General features: G+C 45.2%; 1 protein-coding gene across 3 annotated transcripts in view; it reads right to left on the bottom strand.

The window, feature by feature from the left end:
- Positions 1-17,361, bottom strand: part of reps2 (RALBP1 associated Eps domain containing 2) — a 324,931-nt gene that overhangs the window by 165,495 nt on the left and 142,075 nt on the right. For all 3 annotated transcript variants that reach the window (XM_086006315.1, XM_086006317.1, XM_086006316.1), the window contains exon 3: positions 11,498-11,649. In XM_086006315.1, the coding sequence (XP_085862441.1) occupies positions 11,498-11,649 (152 nt within the window). The remainder of the gene's footprint in view (positions 1-11,497; positions 11,650-17,361) is intronic.

Raw genomic sequence — 17,361 nt, 5'->3', positions numbered from 1 at the left:
GTGCCTCTTCCGCTGTAGGTAGTGGCAGGCGCGACAGCCCATCAGCATTACCATGTTGCTTTGTACCTTTGAATTCGATCTGATATTGATGTGCCCCTAGGAAAAGGGACCACCTCTGGAGCCTCTGCGCTGTCATCACCGAAACACCCTTCTTAGGGTTAAAAATGGAAACCAACGGCTGGTGGTCTGTCAGCAGCGTAAACTTTTGCCCTTGCAGGTAATGATTAAATTTTCTTACTCCCCACACAAGGCTGAGAGCCTCCCTATCTATCTGAGCATAGTTGCGCTCAGCGGGGGTCAATGATCTGGATGCGAATGCGACTGGTCTTTCCAAGCCATTTGGCAACTTATGCGAGAGCACTGCCCTAATACCATTTGGAGAAGCATCACAAGCTAAATGAATAGGCAGCGTTGGGTTAAAGTGAGCCAACACTTCCTTAGAGGTGATCAATGCCTTGCTTTTGTGAAAGGCCCGCTTACAGTCCTCGCTCCACTTCCATGGCACTCCCTTCTGCAAAAGAGCGTTCAGCGGGTGTAGCACCGTGGATAAATTTGGCAGAAACTTATGGTAATAGTTAATCAACCCTAGGAACGACCTCAACTGGGATACATTTTCCGGAGCGGGAGCCTTCACAACAGCTTCGATCTTGTCAGGTGACTTGTGAAGCCCCTCCTGGTCAATGACGTGACCACAGTACGAGATTTGCTTCTGAAAGAACTCACATTTCTGGGGATTAACTCGAAGTCCATATTCTTTCAATCTGGTGAGCACCTGTTCCAAATTTGCAAGCTGTTCCTCATCATCATCTCCTGTAATCAGAATGTCATCCAGGTAGCATTGTGTGCCTGGAATTCCCTGTAATACCTGCTCCATGGCCCTTTGCCAAATCGCTGGAGCCGATGCCACTCCAAAAACCAGTCTATTATACTGATATAAGCCCTTATGCGTGTTGATCGTGAGATACTGGCGTGACGCTTCATCAACTTCCATCTGTAAGTACGCCTGCGCCAGGTCTATCTTGGTGAAGTGTTTCCCGCCAGACAACGAAGCGAAGATATCCTCAATCCGTGGAAGCGGATATTGCACCGTGTGAAGCACCGGATTAACAGTGATCTTGAAATCGCCACAGATGCGAACTTTCCCCGGTTCCCCCGGCTTGTTACTCGATGAACGCTTCATGACGGGAACAATGGGCGTGGCCCATTCACTCCAGTCCACCTTTGACAGTACTCCGGAACGTTCTAGTCCTTCCAGCTCAGCTTCCACAGCAGGTCGTATCGCATAAGGTACCGGTCTAGCTTTGAAAAATTTCAGGTTTGCATGTTCTTCAACCTTGATGTTTGCCATAATTCCTTTCAGTGTTCCCAGTCCCTGCTGGAACGCCTCTTTAGCATCGTCCAATATTCTGGACAGTCGTTTAGGTTTGACATCGTCCTTTTTACCGGAATCTACAATTAGTGCTTTTAAGGAATGCCAGTCCATATTTATTCTCCTGATCCATTCCCGTCCCAGTAGTGGTGGATCTCCCTCAGGTAACACATACAAGTCCATTCCTTTGCTTTCTTTACCCTTGTGGACCACCTTTACTTTTATCTTTCCGATGGGGTATACTCTTTGCCCCGTGTATGTTTTCAATACAATCTCCGTATCCCTTAGGGGAATGTGTGGAAATAACCTTTTGTAATCTTGCTTATTCATGACCGTCAATGCTGATCCAGTGTCCAATTCCATCTTCACTTGGACTCCTGCTATCTGAAGTGTGACCCAGATAGTTTGGTGGTCTGCTGTGTTACCCACATTATGTATTCTTAGACAACCCAGTTCCTTACTGCTGGAGTCTGAATCCGTCTTCTGTTCATCCGAACTGTTCTCAGTCACCTTGTGTACCTTTTTGCACTTTTCCTGCGGTGACTTTTTGTTGCTGGTCTTCTTTCCTGACCGGCATACTTTAGAGCTATGTGACCGAGCTTGCCACATTTTCTGCATTCCTGATTTTTGAACCAGCACTGGTTCTGATCGTGCGTTGTCCTTCCGCAATGATAACACTTTACTGCACCCAATGCCATTTGATTGGTGCCGAGTTCCGATGACCTTAGCTGCATTTCCGCGGTGCCTCTTGCTGCGGCCTCGTGCGATGCTGCAATGGTGACAGCTTTATCAAGCGTAAGGTCCTTTTCCTCTAGCAGTCGCTTTTGTGTTCCTTCTTTTAATAATCCACACATGAATTTATCTCTCAGAGCATCTGCTAGTCCTGTACCAAACTGACAGTACTTTGATAGCTTGCGCAGTTCAATTAAGAATTCAGCGTTGCTTTCCCCTTTCAGCTGCGTTCTTCTGTAAAATTTAAATCGTTCCGCTATCAGCAGCGGCGTGGGGTTTAAATGTTCTTGCAGGATAGTAACAATATTCGCGAAAGTCTGATCCGCCGGTTTATCTGGTGTTACAAGGTGCCTCAATAACCCGTACGTCTTCGCACCCATTGAGTTTAATAAGGTTATTGCTTTCTTATCATCTGGTACCTCATTTGCTGTACAATAAACTCCAATGTGTTCTACATACGTGGCCCAATCTTCAACATCGCTATCAAAAGCAGTGATGTTACCGTGTTTAGGCATCCTTGAGAGTTTCTTTAAATATTTTATTTTCCCAAAATGGCAGCTTCCCGCACTTGTCTTCTTCCCCCACCTACTAAAATGGCGGCTTCCCGCGCTTGGCGGCTTTTCCCGCGCTTGTCTTCTTCCCCCGCCGACTACAATGGCGGCTTCCCGCGCTGGTCTTCTTCCCCCGCTGGCTACAATGGCGATTACCGCGCTGTTGCCGTTCTCGCCTCCCAGCGGTTCTTAATTTCCCCGACGCTGCTTTTGTTCCCCCGTGGTTCTCGTGGGCATTAACGCTTCCCTTGTTGCTGCGCCTTTCAGCCCCGATTGCAGCCCGGCCCTTTTCACCGGCTGCGGTCGAGTTCTCCGCCGTTCTCGTGGCATTAACGCTGCCCTTGTCGCTGCGCCTCTCGGCCCCGATTGCAGCCCGGCCCTTTTCACCGGCTGCGGTCGAGTTCTCCGCCCTTTTTCCTCCGGTTTCCCTCCCCTTCTCCACTGACAACGCGGCCGACTTTCTGCCCGTGTCGCTAGATCGGCTTACCCACCACCGTGGTAGAAGGATGATCACTGCCTGTCGCTGATGGAGGACTTCGTGGTCAGTAATTTCAACCCGGGTTCTCGATGCCTCCCGTGCGATGCGGTGCTCAGCAGGCTGATGAGGGCGGATGCCTCTTCTCGACGCCCGTTCTGAGGACGAAGCTGCCTTGGATGCAAAACTGCCGCAGGGTAAGATCGGACTCGTCGCCACTGTTGAGTCTGTGTGTCCCAGATATGCTTATTCTAAATCACTGGACACAGACAACAAGAATAACTTAAACAGGTCTTTACTAATCGAAGGTCAGGGCTGAACTGCTTAGCAAATTACTACACAGAGTTTATATACCGGTGTGGTCACCACCGGTACTACAATATACAGTAGCCAAGAGAAAGTAGTCCATCTCTTAAGGTAGTCTCTTAAGGTGGTACAGGTTACATACACCACATTACCTTTCTTGAACATGGTCACAATTACAGCGTCTCCGAGATCCCCTGGCATGCTCTCTTCCTTCCAGATAAGAGAAATGAGTTCATGAATTCGCGCCAGTAATGCTTCTCCGCCATGCTTTAGTGCCTCGGCAGGGAGTCCATCTGCTCCCGAGGCCTTGTTGTTCTTCAGTTGTCAGATGGCCTTTTCAACCTCATGCCGGGCTGGGGTTGTGCTGAAATGGTGGTGGGTAGCATGCTGTGGGATGGAGTTGAGGACACTCGTGTCGAAGACAGAGTCGTGGTTAAGGAGATCTTCGAAGTGCTCCTTCCAGCGGGCACTGACCGCCTCTCTGTCCTTGAGGAGTACCTCTCCATTCTTGACCCACAGTGGGGTAGGGCCTTGGGTGCTTGGGCCATAGATGGTCTTGACTGCGCTAAAGAATCCATGCGTGTCGTGGTTGTCGGCTAGCTGCTGGATCTCCTGCGCTTTCTCCACCCACCATCTGTTCTTTAGGTCGCAAGTTTTTTGTGGGACCTCGGCCTTCAGGCGTCTGTAGAGCTGCTTTCTTGCTCTCTGGAAACCTCCAAGTATGCCAGGCAACTAGCCATTCTTCACGTCTCAGTCTAGACAGTGAGCTTTGCTGAGCTAATTGACAGCGAGGTTAATCCAGTCTTCACCAGACAAGCACTTCCTAGCTGGAGAAAAATCAGGAGTGAATCCTATCCTAAATTTTCCCCTCCCTAGCCCTGGAAAGTTGAAGCCGGCTGTCGCAGTCGCACTGGAGCCCTAGGTCGAGTTCAGCCGACTCACCAGAAACCAGGGACCAAACCTGGGAACTTTCTGCATTGTATGGCTCAACAGCATACCACACAGTGCATTTACCCACTGAGCTGAGGCATCGCTGGAGCTCTTAAGTTTGATTCTATCACCAGTCACAATCCAGTTTAAAAATATCAATGAACAGAAGTCTGCACTATCAACAAAAAACAGAGATCTAGGCCTTTAATTGAAGGCGAAGGAAAGTCTAAGGGGAGTATTTTTTGTTCAAAGTACACCTAATTTTTTTATTTAAAAAAATAATAGATTCACCGTTACTTTATTTGCTATTCCATACAAAGGCCTGTTTTATTGTTTGAAACCCCCATGTTGGGTCTGCTTCAACCAATAGATCACTCCACGGCGCCACTGACAGGAGTGTCCTCGTACATCGCTAAGTAGCTCAAGAGTGAAGAGTTGAAGTTACTATTTCAAATTAGATTGGCAGATGTTTGTCCCTCTGGCAGTCCCAAGGTTGGTGACTTCCCAGGGTCCCGTGCTTTTAGAGTAGCCGAATCTCCCTGTTTAATAAAGTGGTTTCTTATACCATTTCTAAGGAAGTTGCATATTGAACACACTCAAGTGGTGTAATGAACTGAGTGACCTGAATCCTTGGGGAGGAGGTTAATGTAGAATCAAGTATTTCAATTTTCTTGACCTCTTGTACTTCCTATTTCTGAAATTTCTTCCAATAGTACAACCCACATCTCTCTTCCCCACATCCGAGGGGGCGTGCTGCTCTACAGCTGCTAAGAAACAGCTATTTCACAAAGTAAGGTATGGGGTTCAGCACAAGGTGCTCGTCGGGAAACGCTGCATTAATATGTCCATGCAAGTGAGGCCATATTTTGTATTTCCATCCATTTTTTGCTATGTCCTCAACTAATCAGCAATTCTTGCTGAGTTCTTGCTCCGATCTATCTGGGAGCATGGAGCAGACAAATCGATCGGTCGCAAAGCTGGAATAAGGGTCAGTGACACTGCACATTTTATACCTTCAGTAGTTTCGTTGTCTCTTAAATTACATCTACTGGATTATCTCCCAAATCAGGGAATCTCATTATATATTGAATAATTCTAGTGTTTCCGCCTCTATTAACCTGCTTGGTAAGTTATTCCAAACATTTCTCACTCTGAGTAGAAGAGTTTTTTTCCCTGATATCAGCTCTGAATTTACTTCTCACCAGTTTCTACTCGTGTTCTCTGGCCCTACTTCCTTTGCACAATTTGAAATAATGATCTGGATTCATTGGGCCTAACTCTAATGGAGGTCAAACTATTCCCGATTGTGAAGGGACCCGTTGCATTATTTTTTGTAGCTGGCTGTTCCTCATTCATAAACCTATTTTTTTTGTTGATATTTTTTAATGTAAAAAGGTGCAAGTTGCATCCCACCTACTTGCCACCCTTCAAAGTTTCAACCTGCAATTCAATTTAACTGCAATGGTCTATTCGTTGGAAATAAAATACATTTTTGATTAGCAATACCAACAATGTAAGCCAAAACATTTATTTTAAAAAAATACATATTTTAAGTAGGTTGGAATAAAGGTTACTGTGATATTTAGTAAGGTTCTCATATTGCAAAAACTCACAGATGATATATAAATAAAATATTTCACAAATGTATTGCCACAGTTCTACTGAATTTCAAAAAATGAATCAGTGACATAATTGGTCAAAATTGGATTTCTAAAGTACACTACACTTGGGCTGATTCAGATGCATGGTAGTATAACATGAAATCAGAACCAGGATTTTTTTTTTACATTTCAGATCAGCTGCTAATCATCTTTCACCCTACCCCTGGCTACAGGGCCGTTAGGAATCAACCGCACTGGTGTAGGAGTTACATATCGGCAAGACTGGATAAGGACAGCAGATTTCCTTCCCTAAAGGATATTCTATAAGTACCCATAAATTCGATCCATGTGTAAATTTGAATATAACCTGATCTCCAGTGGGTTTGCCTTCAGGTATCTGGGAGCTGGAGTATGGTTGTGCTGTCGAACGTTGTCCCATCCTGAACCAGGTGGCAGACACGGCAGGGGCCTGGGGACTACGGCACAATGGGAGGATATATTGGCCTTGGAGGGAGTGCAGAGATGATTCATCAGAATGACACCAGGGCTAAGGGTTAAATTATGAGGGCAGGTTGCATAGACGAGACTCATATTCCCTGATGTATAAAAGATTAAGGGGTAATCCAATTGAGGTGTTCAAGATGAGTAAAGGATTTGATAGGGTAGAGAGAGTGCAACTATTTGCTCTGGTGGGGGAGTCCAGAAAAAGGGGGCATAACCTTAAAATTAGAGCTGGGCCATTCAGGGGTGTTGTCTGGAAACACATCTTCACACAAAGGGTAGTGGAAATCTCAAACTCGCCCCTAAAAAGCTGCTGAGACTGAGGGTCAATTGAAAATTTCAAAACTGAGATTGATAGAGTTTTGTTCGGCAAGGGTATTAAGGGATACGGAACTAAGGTGGGTAGATGGAATTAAGATACAGATCAGGCATGATCTAATTGAATGGCCTACTCCTGTTCCTATGTATACATTAAACAATTAAACAGGTAACCTGTTTTTCTTGAGGCCTGGTGGTTTTTGTAACATTTGCATACTGAATTATCACTGGGCCACAGGCATCTGTAAGGAATACCTATTATATTCACGTGATCACATGCCGAGTTGTCATTGGCCTGCAGGCATCTGTAAGGACTGCTATTGTTTAGAAGACCCAGGGGTCCTAACTCCATCTTGTCCACACGGTGCTGTATTGATTGAGAAAGCTTACAGACCTGATGCTTCATTAAAAGAGTTTAAACTGTAATACTCCGTTGTCCTGCAATTTATTATTTTTGTACAAAGTGTGCAAAACAAGACATGGTGTCAGAACAGGGATTTGAAATGGACATCGTTGGAGCTCCCTTACCTCGAATGAATTGGAACTCCTTGAACTTACCTAGAGAATGGTGCAAGTTCAAGCAACACGTGGAATGAATGTTCTCGGGTCCACTGAAAAGAAAAGGAGGAAAAAAGATGCAGCTACCTACTCCTGTGGATCGGAGAAAAAGGGAGACACATTTTTAACACATGGTCTCTCACCGCAGATGAAGCAAAGGTACTGAAACGTTATTTTGACCGTTTTGAATCATATGTGATGCCCAAGACAAATACGATATTCGCTAGGTACAAGTTTCAGGAGAAAGTACAAGGAGCTAGTGAGTCATTTGAACAGTTCGTGACTGAGTTAAAACTACTGGTAAAAGACTGTGTATATGCAGATAAAGATGAGATGGTCAGAGACCGCATCGTGTTTGGAATACATTCAGCTAAAGTGAGAGAGAAACTTTTGAATGTTGGGTCCGGGCTAACGCTGGACAAAGCTATGGACTTAGCTAGATCGCACGAGATAGCCCAAGCACAGTTGAAAACCATAACCGGCACCACAAGCAGCTCAAGTGAACAGACAGTGCACGCAGTTAATAGACACACACCAAAGAACAACGCCCAGAGAGCGTGTTTCAGAACAGAAAGAACAGAGACAGTTGAAAAATGGGCGACACAGACATAAAACACTTCAAAAACTGTGGATATTGTGGAAACAACTGGCATGGAGAAAAGGTGCAATGCCCTGCCAAAGGAAGGCAATGTACTAAATGTGGTAAACGGAACCACTTTGCTAAAGTTTGCAGGACTGTTTTCGGAAAAGCAGTACACACAGTGAGTGACAGCCAAATGTCAGATAGAGAGCCAAATGCAGAGGAACTGTTTATTGATTCTGTGTCACAGAAAAAACAGATTTCAGAGACTGAGCAAGCTTTTGCCGATATTGAGATAGGAAAACAGGGCAAAGAGCTTAAGTTTAAACTAGACACTGGATCTCAGGTTAATGTAATTCCTCTGAGTGAGTATCACAGCTTGAAGGATGAGTGTGAGCTACAGCCCACCTCACGCAGACTGACCAGCTATGGGGGTGAGCAGCTCAATGTAAAAGGCACATGCATGATGAAATGCAAGTACAAAGAAAGCGACATCATGTTGAACTTTTACATTATTGACACTCAAGCACCTCCAGTGCTAGGTCTAAAGGCATGTTTAGACATGGACCTCGTCAAGCTAGTGCTATCATTGACAGCACCAGTTGAGAAGCAGACAGAGAGTCATGGAGGAGTTTGCTGACGTTTTCAAAGGAATCGGACTATTCCCAGGTGAATGCACTATTCACCTTGAACCAGCAGCTATCCCTGTGGTTTGCCCACCGAGAAGGATACCCCTTGCTCTACATAGTCGCCTGAAGGAGGAGCTGCAGAACATGGAGAATACAGAAATCATCGTCCGGGAAACAGAACCGACAGAGTGGGTCAACGCGTTAGTAGTGGTTGAGAAACCACGTACAGGCAAGCTTAGAGTCTGTCTCGGCTCCAGAGATTTGAACAAGGCTATCAAACGCCCTCACTACCCTCTACCAATGCTAGATGACATCACACCCAAGCTAGTGGGAGCACGTTACTTCAGTGTAATGGACGCACGATCAGGATACTGGAATATCAAGCTCACGGAAGAGTCATCTAAGCTAACAACGTTCAACACACCATTTGGACGCTACCGATTTCTGCGTTTACCATTTGGTCTTAGCTCAGCTCAGGATGAATTCCAGCGGAAGATCGACGAAACCTATGAAGGCCTCGACGGAGTAGTTGCAATCGTAGATGACATCCTCATCTATGGCAGGAATAGAGAGGAACATGACAGGAACCTCCGTGCGATGCTACAAAGATCACGGGAGAAAGGTATCCGGCTCAACCCCGAGAAAAGCATAATTGGATCCACCGAGATCAGTTATTTCGGGCATCGCCTCTCAACTGATGGCGTTAAGCCGGATCCAGAGAAAATCTCCGCCATCAAGAAGATGGAGCCGCCGAAGAACCACGCAGAGCTAGAGACACAGTACTAGGCATGGTTAACTACTTAGCCAAGTTTGCCCCGAGCCTCTCCGAAATCAACGCACCCATGTGCCAGTTGCTCAAACAATCCAATGAGTTCCTGTGGGACAAACAACATGACATAGCATTTCAGAAAATGAAAGACCTAATCACCAGAGAACCAGGACCAGTTCTTGCCTACTTCGACCCCAACAAAGAGCTCAGACTGCAAGTGGACGCATCAAAGTATGGACTAGGTGCAGTATTACTGCAAGAAGGAAAACCCATCGGCTACACTTCCAGATCTCTCTCAGACAGTGAAATCAACTATGCTCAAATCGAGAAAGAGCTATATGCAATTCTGTTTGGATGTAAGCGTTTCCACCAATACGTCTATGGCCGACAAGTCATTGTGGAATCCGACCACAAGCCCCTCGAGTCAATCACGAGGAAACCACTAGCCGCAGCCCCACCAAGGCTACAGAGAATGAACCTTCAGCTGCAGAAGTAAGACTTCACAATCATTCACCGTCCAGGCAAAGACATTCCTGTCGCAGACACGCTCTCCAGAAAGTCTCTTAGCTACCAGGACAGCAGCCTCAGTGAAGGCATGGATGTGCAGGTGCACATGGTGTACAACAGCTTACCTGTGAGTGACTCAAAACTGAAGGAGGTCTGAGCAGAAACAGAGAAAGATGCACAACTCACACTGCTGAGCAAAGTCATACATGAAGGATGGCCTGAGGAAAGGAGGAAATGCCCTCAGAGCATATTTGAATTCTGGAACTACAGAGACGAACTGTCACAAATCAACGGAATCATCTTCAAAGGGGAGAAAATCATCATTCCTACCAGTCTCAGAGAAGAGATGTTGACAAAAATTCATGCTGGACATATGGGCATGGAAAAATGCAAACAAAGAGCACGTGACATTATGTTTTGGCCCGGAATGTGCAAACACATTGAGGACATTGTCGGAAAATGTTCCATTTGTCTAGAACGCCGCCCATCAAATGTCAAAGAGCCCATGATACCTCACCGTATCCCAGACAGGCCCTGGCAGATCGCGCATGCAAAACGTGTACAGAGACAGCAACACCAAAAGAGATACTATGACAGGTCAGCTAGACTACTGCCGCCGCTGCACAATGGAGAATCCGTCAGATTCCAGGAGCATGCTCAGTTCCATACCACACAAGGTCGGGACGAGAGGTCAAGCCTAGAGTTATCCTTAACTTCTGAACTGTCAAAGGGTGTAGGTGGATCGCTGCCCTAAAAAAAAAACTGTACATCGTTATTGAAACGTTGAGGTGTTTTCAGTGCTAGTTAAATTTTGAGTTTACTTATATGTTGATGCTGAGAACATTATGTAGAAGAAAGGTTCAAAAGTAATGCATAATATTTTTCTTTTAAAAGAAAGGGGATGTAACATTTGCATACTGAATTATCATTGGCCTGCAGGCATCTGTAAGGACTGCTATTGTTTAGAAGACCCAGGGGTCCTAACTCCATCTTGTCCACACGGTGCTGTATTGATTGAGAAAGCTTACAGACCTGATGCTTCATTAAAAGAGTTTAAACTGTAATACTCCGTTGTCCTGCAATTTATTATTTTTGTACAAAGTGTGCAAAACAAGACAGTTTTCATTTTAAAATTCTGTCGCCTGCTCTCATCAATTCCCCTGCCACCTCACCGATTGTACTCCACCTCCTGGCTTCCTCCCACTGTGCCGTAGTCCCCAGGCTCCTGCTGTGTCTGCCACCTGGATGGGACAATGCTCGACAGCACAACCACAGACTCCAGGTCCCAGATAACCAAAGGCAAACCCACTGGAGATCAGGTTATATTCAAATTAACACATGGATCGAATTTGTGGGTACTTTCTTATAGAATATCCTTTAGGGAAGGAAACCTGCCATCCTTACCAGTCTGGCCTATATGTAACTCCCATACCAACGTGGTTGACTCTTAACTGCCCTCTGAATTGGCCTCGCAAGCCACTCAGTTGTATCAGGACAACTAGGGATAGGTAATAAATGCTAGCCTTGCCAGTGACGCCCACATCGAGAATTATTATTTTTTATTAAAATGGCAAGATCTTGGAAGTACGTATACTACTGAAGAAATTTAGATGCATTTTGTAAATGTATTGAAAGTAACCTGTCTTTGTGTTCACAGACTTGAACTCTTACCGTTTTTCCTGTTGCACTGTCTGTGCCTCTAGGGGAGCTCACTAATGGGACTGCACGGGTCAGTGGTCCATGGTTTTCTGCAATTTGGGAAAGGTTCCCATATTGTCCCTCGCTGTCACTCTTCACTGCGAGGAACTGAGGAAGAGGCAATTCTGATTGGTTAAAAAAGACAAAAATCAAAAATTTAGTTGATGAGAAACTAAATTTCTGACATACCAAAATCTAACATTTGCAGTACTTTGATGAGTTTATAATCCAGAGAACATTTCAAATTGACAGCTTTGCTTTATCCTTCTATTACCTTCCCTAATTGCAGCTGATATTCTGCACCCCCCTCTCTCCTCCTCCCCTGCCCCAACCCCCCCTCCCCTCTCTCCTCCTCCCCCGCCCCCTCCTCCCCTCCCCCTCCTCCTCCCCCACCCCCTCCTCCCCTCCCCTCCTCCTCCCCCACCCCAACCCCCCCTCCCCCACCCCAACCCCCCCTCCCCGCCTCCTCTCCCTCCTTCCCCAACCCCCCCCGCCTCCAACCCCCCTCCTCCCCCGCCCCAACCCCCCCTCCCCTCCTCCCCTACCCCAACCCCCCCTCCCCGCTCTCCTCCTCCCCTGCCCCAACCCCCCCTCCTCCCCCACCCCCTCCTCCCCTGCCCCAACCCCCCTCCCCTGCCCCAACCCCCCTCCCCCGCCCCAACCCCCCTCCCCAACCCCCCTCCTCCACCCCCCTCCCCTGCCCCAACCCCCCTCCCCAACCCCCCTCCTCCACCCCCCCGCCCCAACCCCCCCGCCCCAACCCCCCCTCCTCCGCCCCAACCCCCCTCCTCCCCCGCCCCAACCCCCCCTCCCTTCTCTCCTCCTCCTCCCCGCCCCCCTCCTCCCCGGCCCCAACCCCCCCTCCTCTCCTCCTCCTCCCCCCTCCTCCCCTGCCCCAACCCCCCCTCCCCCAACCCCCACCTCCCCCAACCCCCACAGCCATTTTACAGTGGAAGGCTGGTCTCCATAACAACTCTCATTGCGACTCAGCCAACAAGGAGATGGCCTTGCCCAGGTGCCACAGGTTCTCATCAACTGTGTTGCTCAAGTACAGTCAAACCTCTCCAACTGAGGGCAGATGAATCGGAAAGTCATTCAAAGTCAGGAATTGACCTCTTTATCCTCAGGCCAGAGCTTCAACACTCTTCTGCTAAATCTATTAAGCTACCTTGGGGCGGGGGAGGGGGGGGGGGTGCGGGTGGGGAGACCTGTAAAGTAATGCATAGCAAAGCAGTATTGAATTAGGTCAGTCCACAGAGTGATGGGACACAGTTCTAAAGATGGCAAATTGAAAATCTCAGCCTTGATCTGGAGAGAGTCATTTAAAGCCAGATACTTTCTAACAGAGGAAAAACCAAGTGAAGAGCAAATAACCCGCATGCACCTCCTGGTGGCTGGTGCAAGGAATGCGCTAGCAGTCAGATGGGAGCAAGTCACTTATTTACCCTCGTCACTGAGAAAAACAGGGTGCATCAAGAACAGGTTTAATTTTACACATAGTAAGCTCACAAGCTGATCAGTTGGAAGCATCAGATAGAAACAAGAAAAGGGGGGAAAGAGAAAGCTGAATAGTAAAAAAAAATAGCAACACATACAAAATAAATGGTAACAGTAAACACCTTTCAAGTATCTATTAGAAATCACAGACTATGGTGAATTATAATACACAACTGCTCATTTTAACATTCAATTTTACTTCATGACAAAATAAATCTTTTAGCTTCCATTGTATCATATTCTATCTCAATGTTTCCCATAATCAGACTTTCTCTGCCATCTGGAAGCCGTGCCTTTGATAGCCAGAGACTTATACTGTGAGGATTAACACGACCCAACTTGTGTTTAATATGGTTTTATGCTATGCTATCAAACAGTCTTTGAATTGTTGGCCATTACATACAAACTAGAGTTTTAAAGTTACTTACAGGTTTATTTACAAATAAAAAGTGTGACGGGAAGCAGAAAAGTTCAGCAAGTACTAAAAGTACAATCTAGCCGAACATTCAAACATAGCAAAAGTTTGGAATGGGTCAGCACAGGAACTGGAGACAGACATTCAGCCTCTGGCTGATTTACCTCAACTCCATTTGCTCCATCTCCCTTGATACCTGTGGAAAGAATTACCTCCAGAGAGATAATCATTTCTGATGATTCACTAAGCAAAGTGCAAATTCAGCAAATTTTTGATGTCTGTCATCACTTCATTGCGCACTGCAGCAGAGCAAGAAACAGACTCCTTCGACTTATCATGCAACAGACCAATTAAAGGAATTCCCCAAAATGTTTAAACTCACAATAAATCAAACATTAATACGATAGCAAAATACTGCGGATGCTGGAAATCCGAAATAACAACAGAAAATGCTGGAAGAACTCAGCAGGCCAGGCAGCATCCGTGGAAAGAGAAACAGAGTTAATGTTTCAAGTCGAAGACCCCTTCGTCAGAACTGAGAAAAAAGCAGGAACATTGTGCCTTTCATTACTCTTAAAAAAAAATATAAAAGAACCGTCTTCTCCTTATAACAGTCTGTTTCAGTCCAGTTCCCATATTTTATGTTTTTAACCTCTTAATGGTCATGAAATTTGATTTGCAGATAAACGTAAGCAAACTATATTTGAATATACAATTGACCATGTTGCAAGCATGACAAGATTCACACTACATTAATCAAGAAACTTCTATGGAGCTCCAAACACACTGCAATTCCCGGTCACTAATCTGTTCTTCAATTAAAAGCAGCAAGCAAACCACATATTTCTCACACCTTTGCCAAATTAACAGCCTCTTATCCACCATCTCCAAAATGTGAAATGCGACACCACAGTGTTAAAAGCAATTTTATTAGCATGAGTTACCACTCAAAACCATTTGTCTCATTCGTCAAATAGCAAAATATCTGGCACGAACAGATTGTTATTTCAGTGTCATGACTGCCTTGCCAATTGGTCCATTGCTTCACGACCGAGAAGTCAAAAATACTTTATAGCTCAGAGGTAATACTCTTTTGTTGGAAACAGACACAAGTACGACTACTGGGTCTGTAGTTGCCCGAGTCCTGTGTTAGATAATGGAATGGATTATCAGGTGTAAACTTGAGGATTATCTGTACGATATATGGGCCAGAAATTCGGGTCCCCACGGGTGAGTACGCGCTGTGTACTCACGTGTAGGGTCAACGAAGTGCCGGTTTCGTGCATGCGCTGGAAACCGGAACTTCCGTTCCCTTGAAAGAAGGGGTTCACAGGTCGAAAGCGTGCGCCGGAGAGGCAGCGCGCACGCCTGGAACTTCTGTTTTTTTTTTATAAACAGGTTTCTCCAGGAGGGTAAGTCTCCAGCAGCTATGCTTCTAAAAAGCAGTCGCAAGACCTGCTTTTAATAAGGTAAGTGGTGAATTAAGTAAAATTAAAACATTTTTTCCACAGGTTTATTATTTTTAAATACTTTAAAGAAAGGTAAGTTTATTTTTAGTTAAAAACTAATTAATTTTTTCAAAAATTTAAATTAGTTTAAAATAGTTATTTTATGTAATTTATAGTTATTTTAAAAATGTGATTAAATAAAAATTATTTGAAGTTTTAGTTAGGTTTTGGGGCCGATCTCTATTCATAGATTTGACAGGTCTTCCTGTCAAATCTATGAATAGAGATTCCCTGCTACGATTGGCTCTCCATGGCCCACGTGATCCCAGGGTCGCTTCGAACTAACTGCACCCCTGGGATAATCGAGCACTGCGCGCCGGCAGCTGGGGGAGGCCCAGGATCGGAATCCCACACGGCCCCACAACACAACGGCAGGTGCTCCAGAGAAGTGCAGGTCGGGGGCTTGCACCCGCGGGAAGCCTCCAACCTGAATTTCTGGCCCATTTAATATCTTAGTAAATAGCAATGAACATGGACTCGGATGGGGAAAATCCTGCAACCAAACTCCTTGACCTTTTCTGAGGAAGTGACTTTCCAAGGCCTTGCAATGTGATGTACCTAGACTTTCAATAGTGAATTGACAAAGGTCCACAGCAAAAGCTAATAGTTAAGCTCAAAGCTCTGGTGAATCAGGATACATCTTGGGAATAGATATTTTTAAAAATGTATGAAAAGATTTGGAAAAAAAAATCAATGGATTCTTGTTATAGGAGTTATGTCAGGGTGGGTGGGAGGGGGAAACAGTACGGAGTGGCTGATCCAGGGATCAGTATTGGTACCACTGCTGTTTCTAATTCACGTCGACATGGATTCAGAAACTCCAGTGCAATTTGGTCAGATTTGCAGCAGATACCAAACTAGGAGGAGCAGTAGATTCAAAGTTCAAATTACAAAATATGAGGCGGACAAGAAATATAACTGGTCAAAACAATGGCAGCTGAAATTTAATGCAGGAAAGTAATCCACGTGGAAAGGAAAAATGAACAACCATACTCCATGAATGGTTTTAAAGTAATCAAGAATGAATTTGAAAGAGATCTAGGAGTGTTAGTAGACTGAACACTCAAAATTGTCCAACTGCTGCTGGGGGTGGGTATCTACATGCAGGTAGATTTTTCAGGGGGAAAAATCCCAAAAGTAATTTCTACATTCCATTTCCTGTCAGATTTTTTTTTTTTTCTTTATTCTTCCTCATTCATAACTTGAGCGCTCACTCCATAAAGAATTCCCATCAAAAGATCAGTATATTACAGTCATCAAATGTAACATAATAACCAGTGCCAATGTGTAACCTTACTACCAGTTATAGTTTATTCCTGAACATAAATTGCTTAAAATGTTACGGGTATGGAGGTACCAGAGTACAAATATTACACCGGTTTATCATAACTGCAGAGCTTAAAGCCACGATCTTGTCATTCCAAGGAATGAGGATCAGAAGGGCTAATGTCCCCATTATATTGCCGTTGCATTGATGGCTACACCGATGACTCAATGGCTAAAATCCACCACATTGTGTGGGGTAAGATTTTGAAATGGCTTGGGTCAATGTGTGCCAATGGGACTTCTCCCAGATCCCAGAACACTTGGTGGGAGTAATCAGTGCACCCAAGTCCATATCGCAAGACCGCTGAATTTGTCTCGGGTACAAGCTGGGAAATCTTTATAACTACACCAGGCATGGTGTCATCTGTACAAAATATTTATAATAGGCTGCATATAGTGACACCACTATTCCTGGCCAGAATGAAGATGATTGGGGGAATGAAGATTCCCCCGTCAATCACGCCTGGAAACTGCACTGCTGTAAGTAACTGGGATTGACTTAACACCCAGAATTTGCAGAATGTAACTATCCTCCACTCACTGCATTTTGTTATGAGAAATAACTCTGCTTTTAATCGGGAGACTTTGCTGTAGTTTCGGTCATGAGTTCAGTTTCTTGTAGCTCAGAGACTCTGTTTGCTGTCATAGACTGCTACAAGTCCTGCTGCAAGTCTCACCTCGCCCCGCCGCCAACTCACTGGCCGACACAGTGGTGTCAATACTCATTGTTTAAAATATGACGTCTCCATGAAATATAAAATCACACTTTTTTTGAAAGTTTATTTGAATTCAAAGTTTACATATTCTAAATCCGCCACACACAAAGTACTGAGCAACTAATGCGGTCAGTGCTGTAGTAGAACCTCAAAGAATACAATCTACCTTTAGACCCTTTTTAAAAACTTCTCTACCCAGTTCACCAACTTATTTTTGAAACAATGCTTGAACAGAATACTGTAGAAAGAATGCATTGTGGCAATGTTTGGGTTACAATTGGTCTCCTGTTATGGCGCTCTCCATAACTCACCTGTTCACGTATCAGTCTTGGGTCAAGTTCTGCATCTCTGAAAATTACTATAAGTAAACACTTA

Source organism: Somniosus microcephalus, chromosome 14, assembly GCF_052327205.1.
Source record: "Somniosus microcephalus isolate GS21.2 chromosome 14, FLI_Smic_1.0, whole genome shotgun sequence".
In the NCBI taxonomy this organism is placed as follows: Eukaryota; Metazoa; Chordata; class Chondrichthyes; order Squaliformes; family Somniosidae; genus Somniosus; species Somniosus microcephalus.
This window is presented reverse-complemented; position numbering and strand designations above follow the sequence as displayed.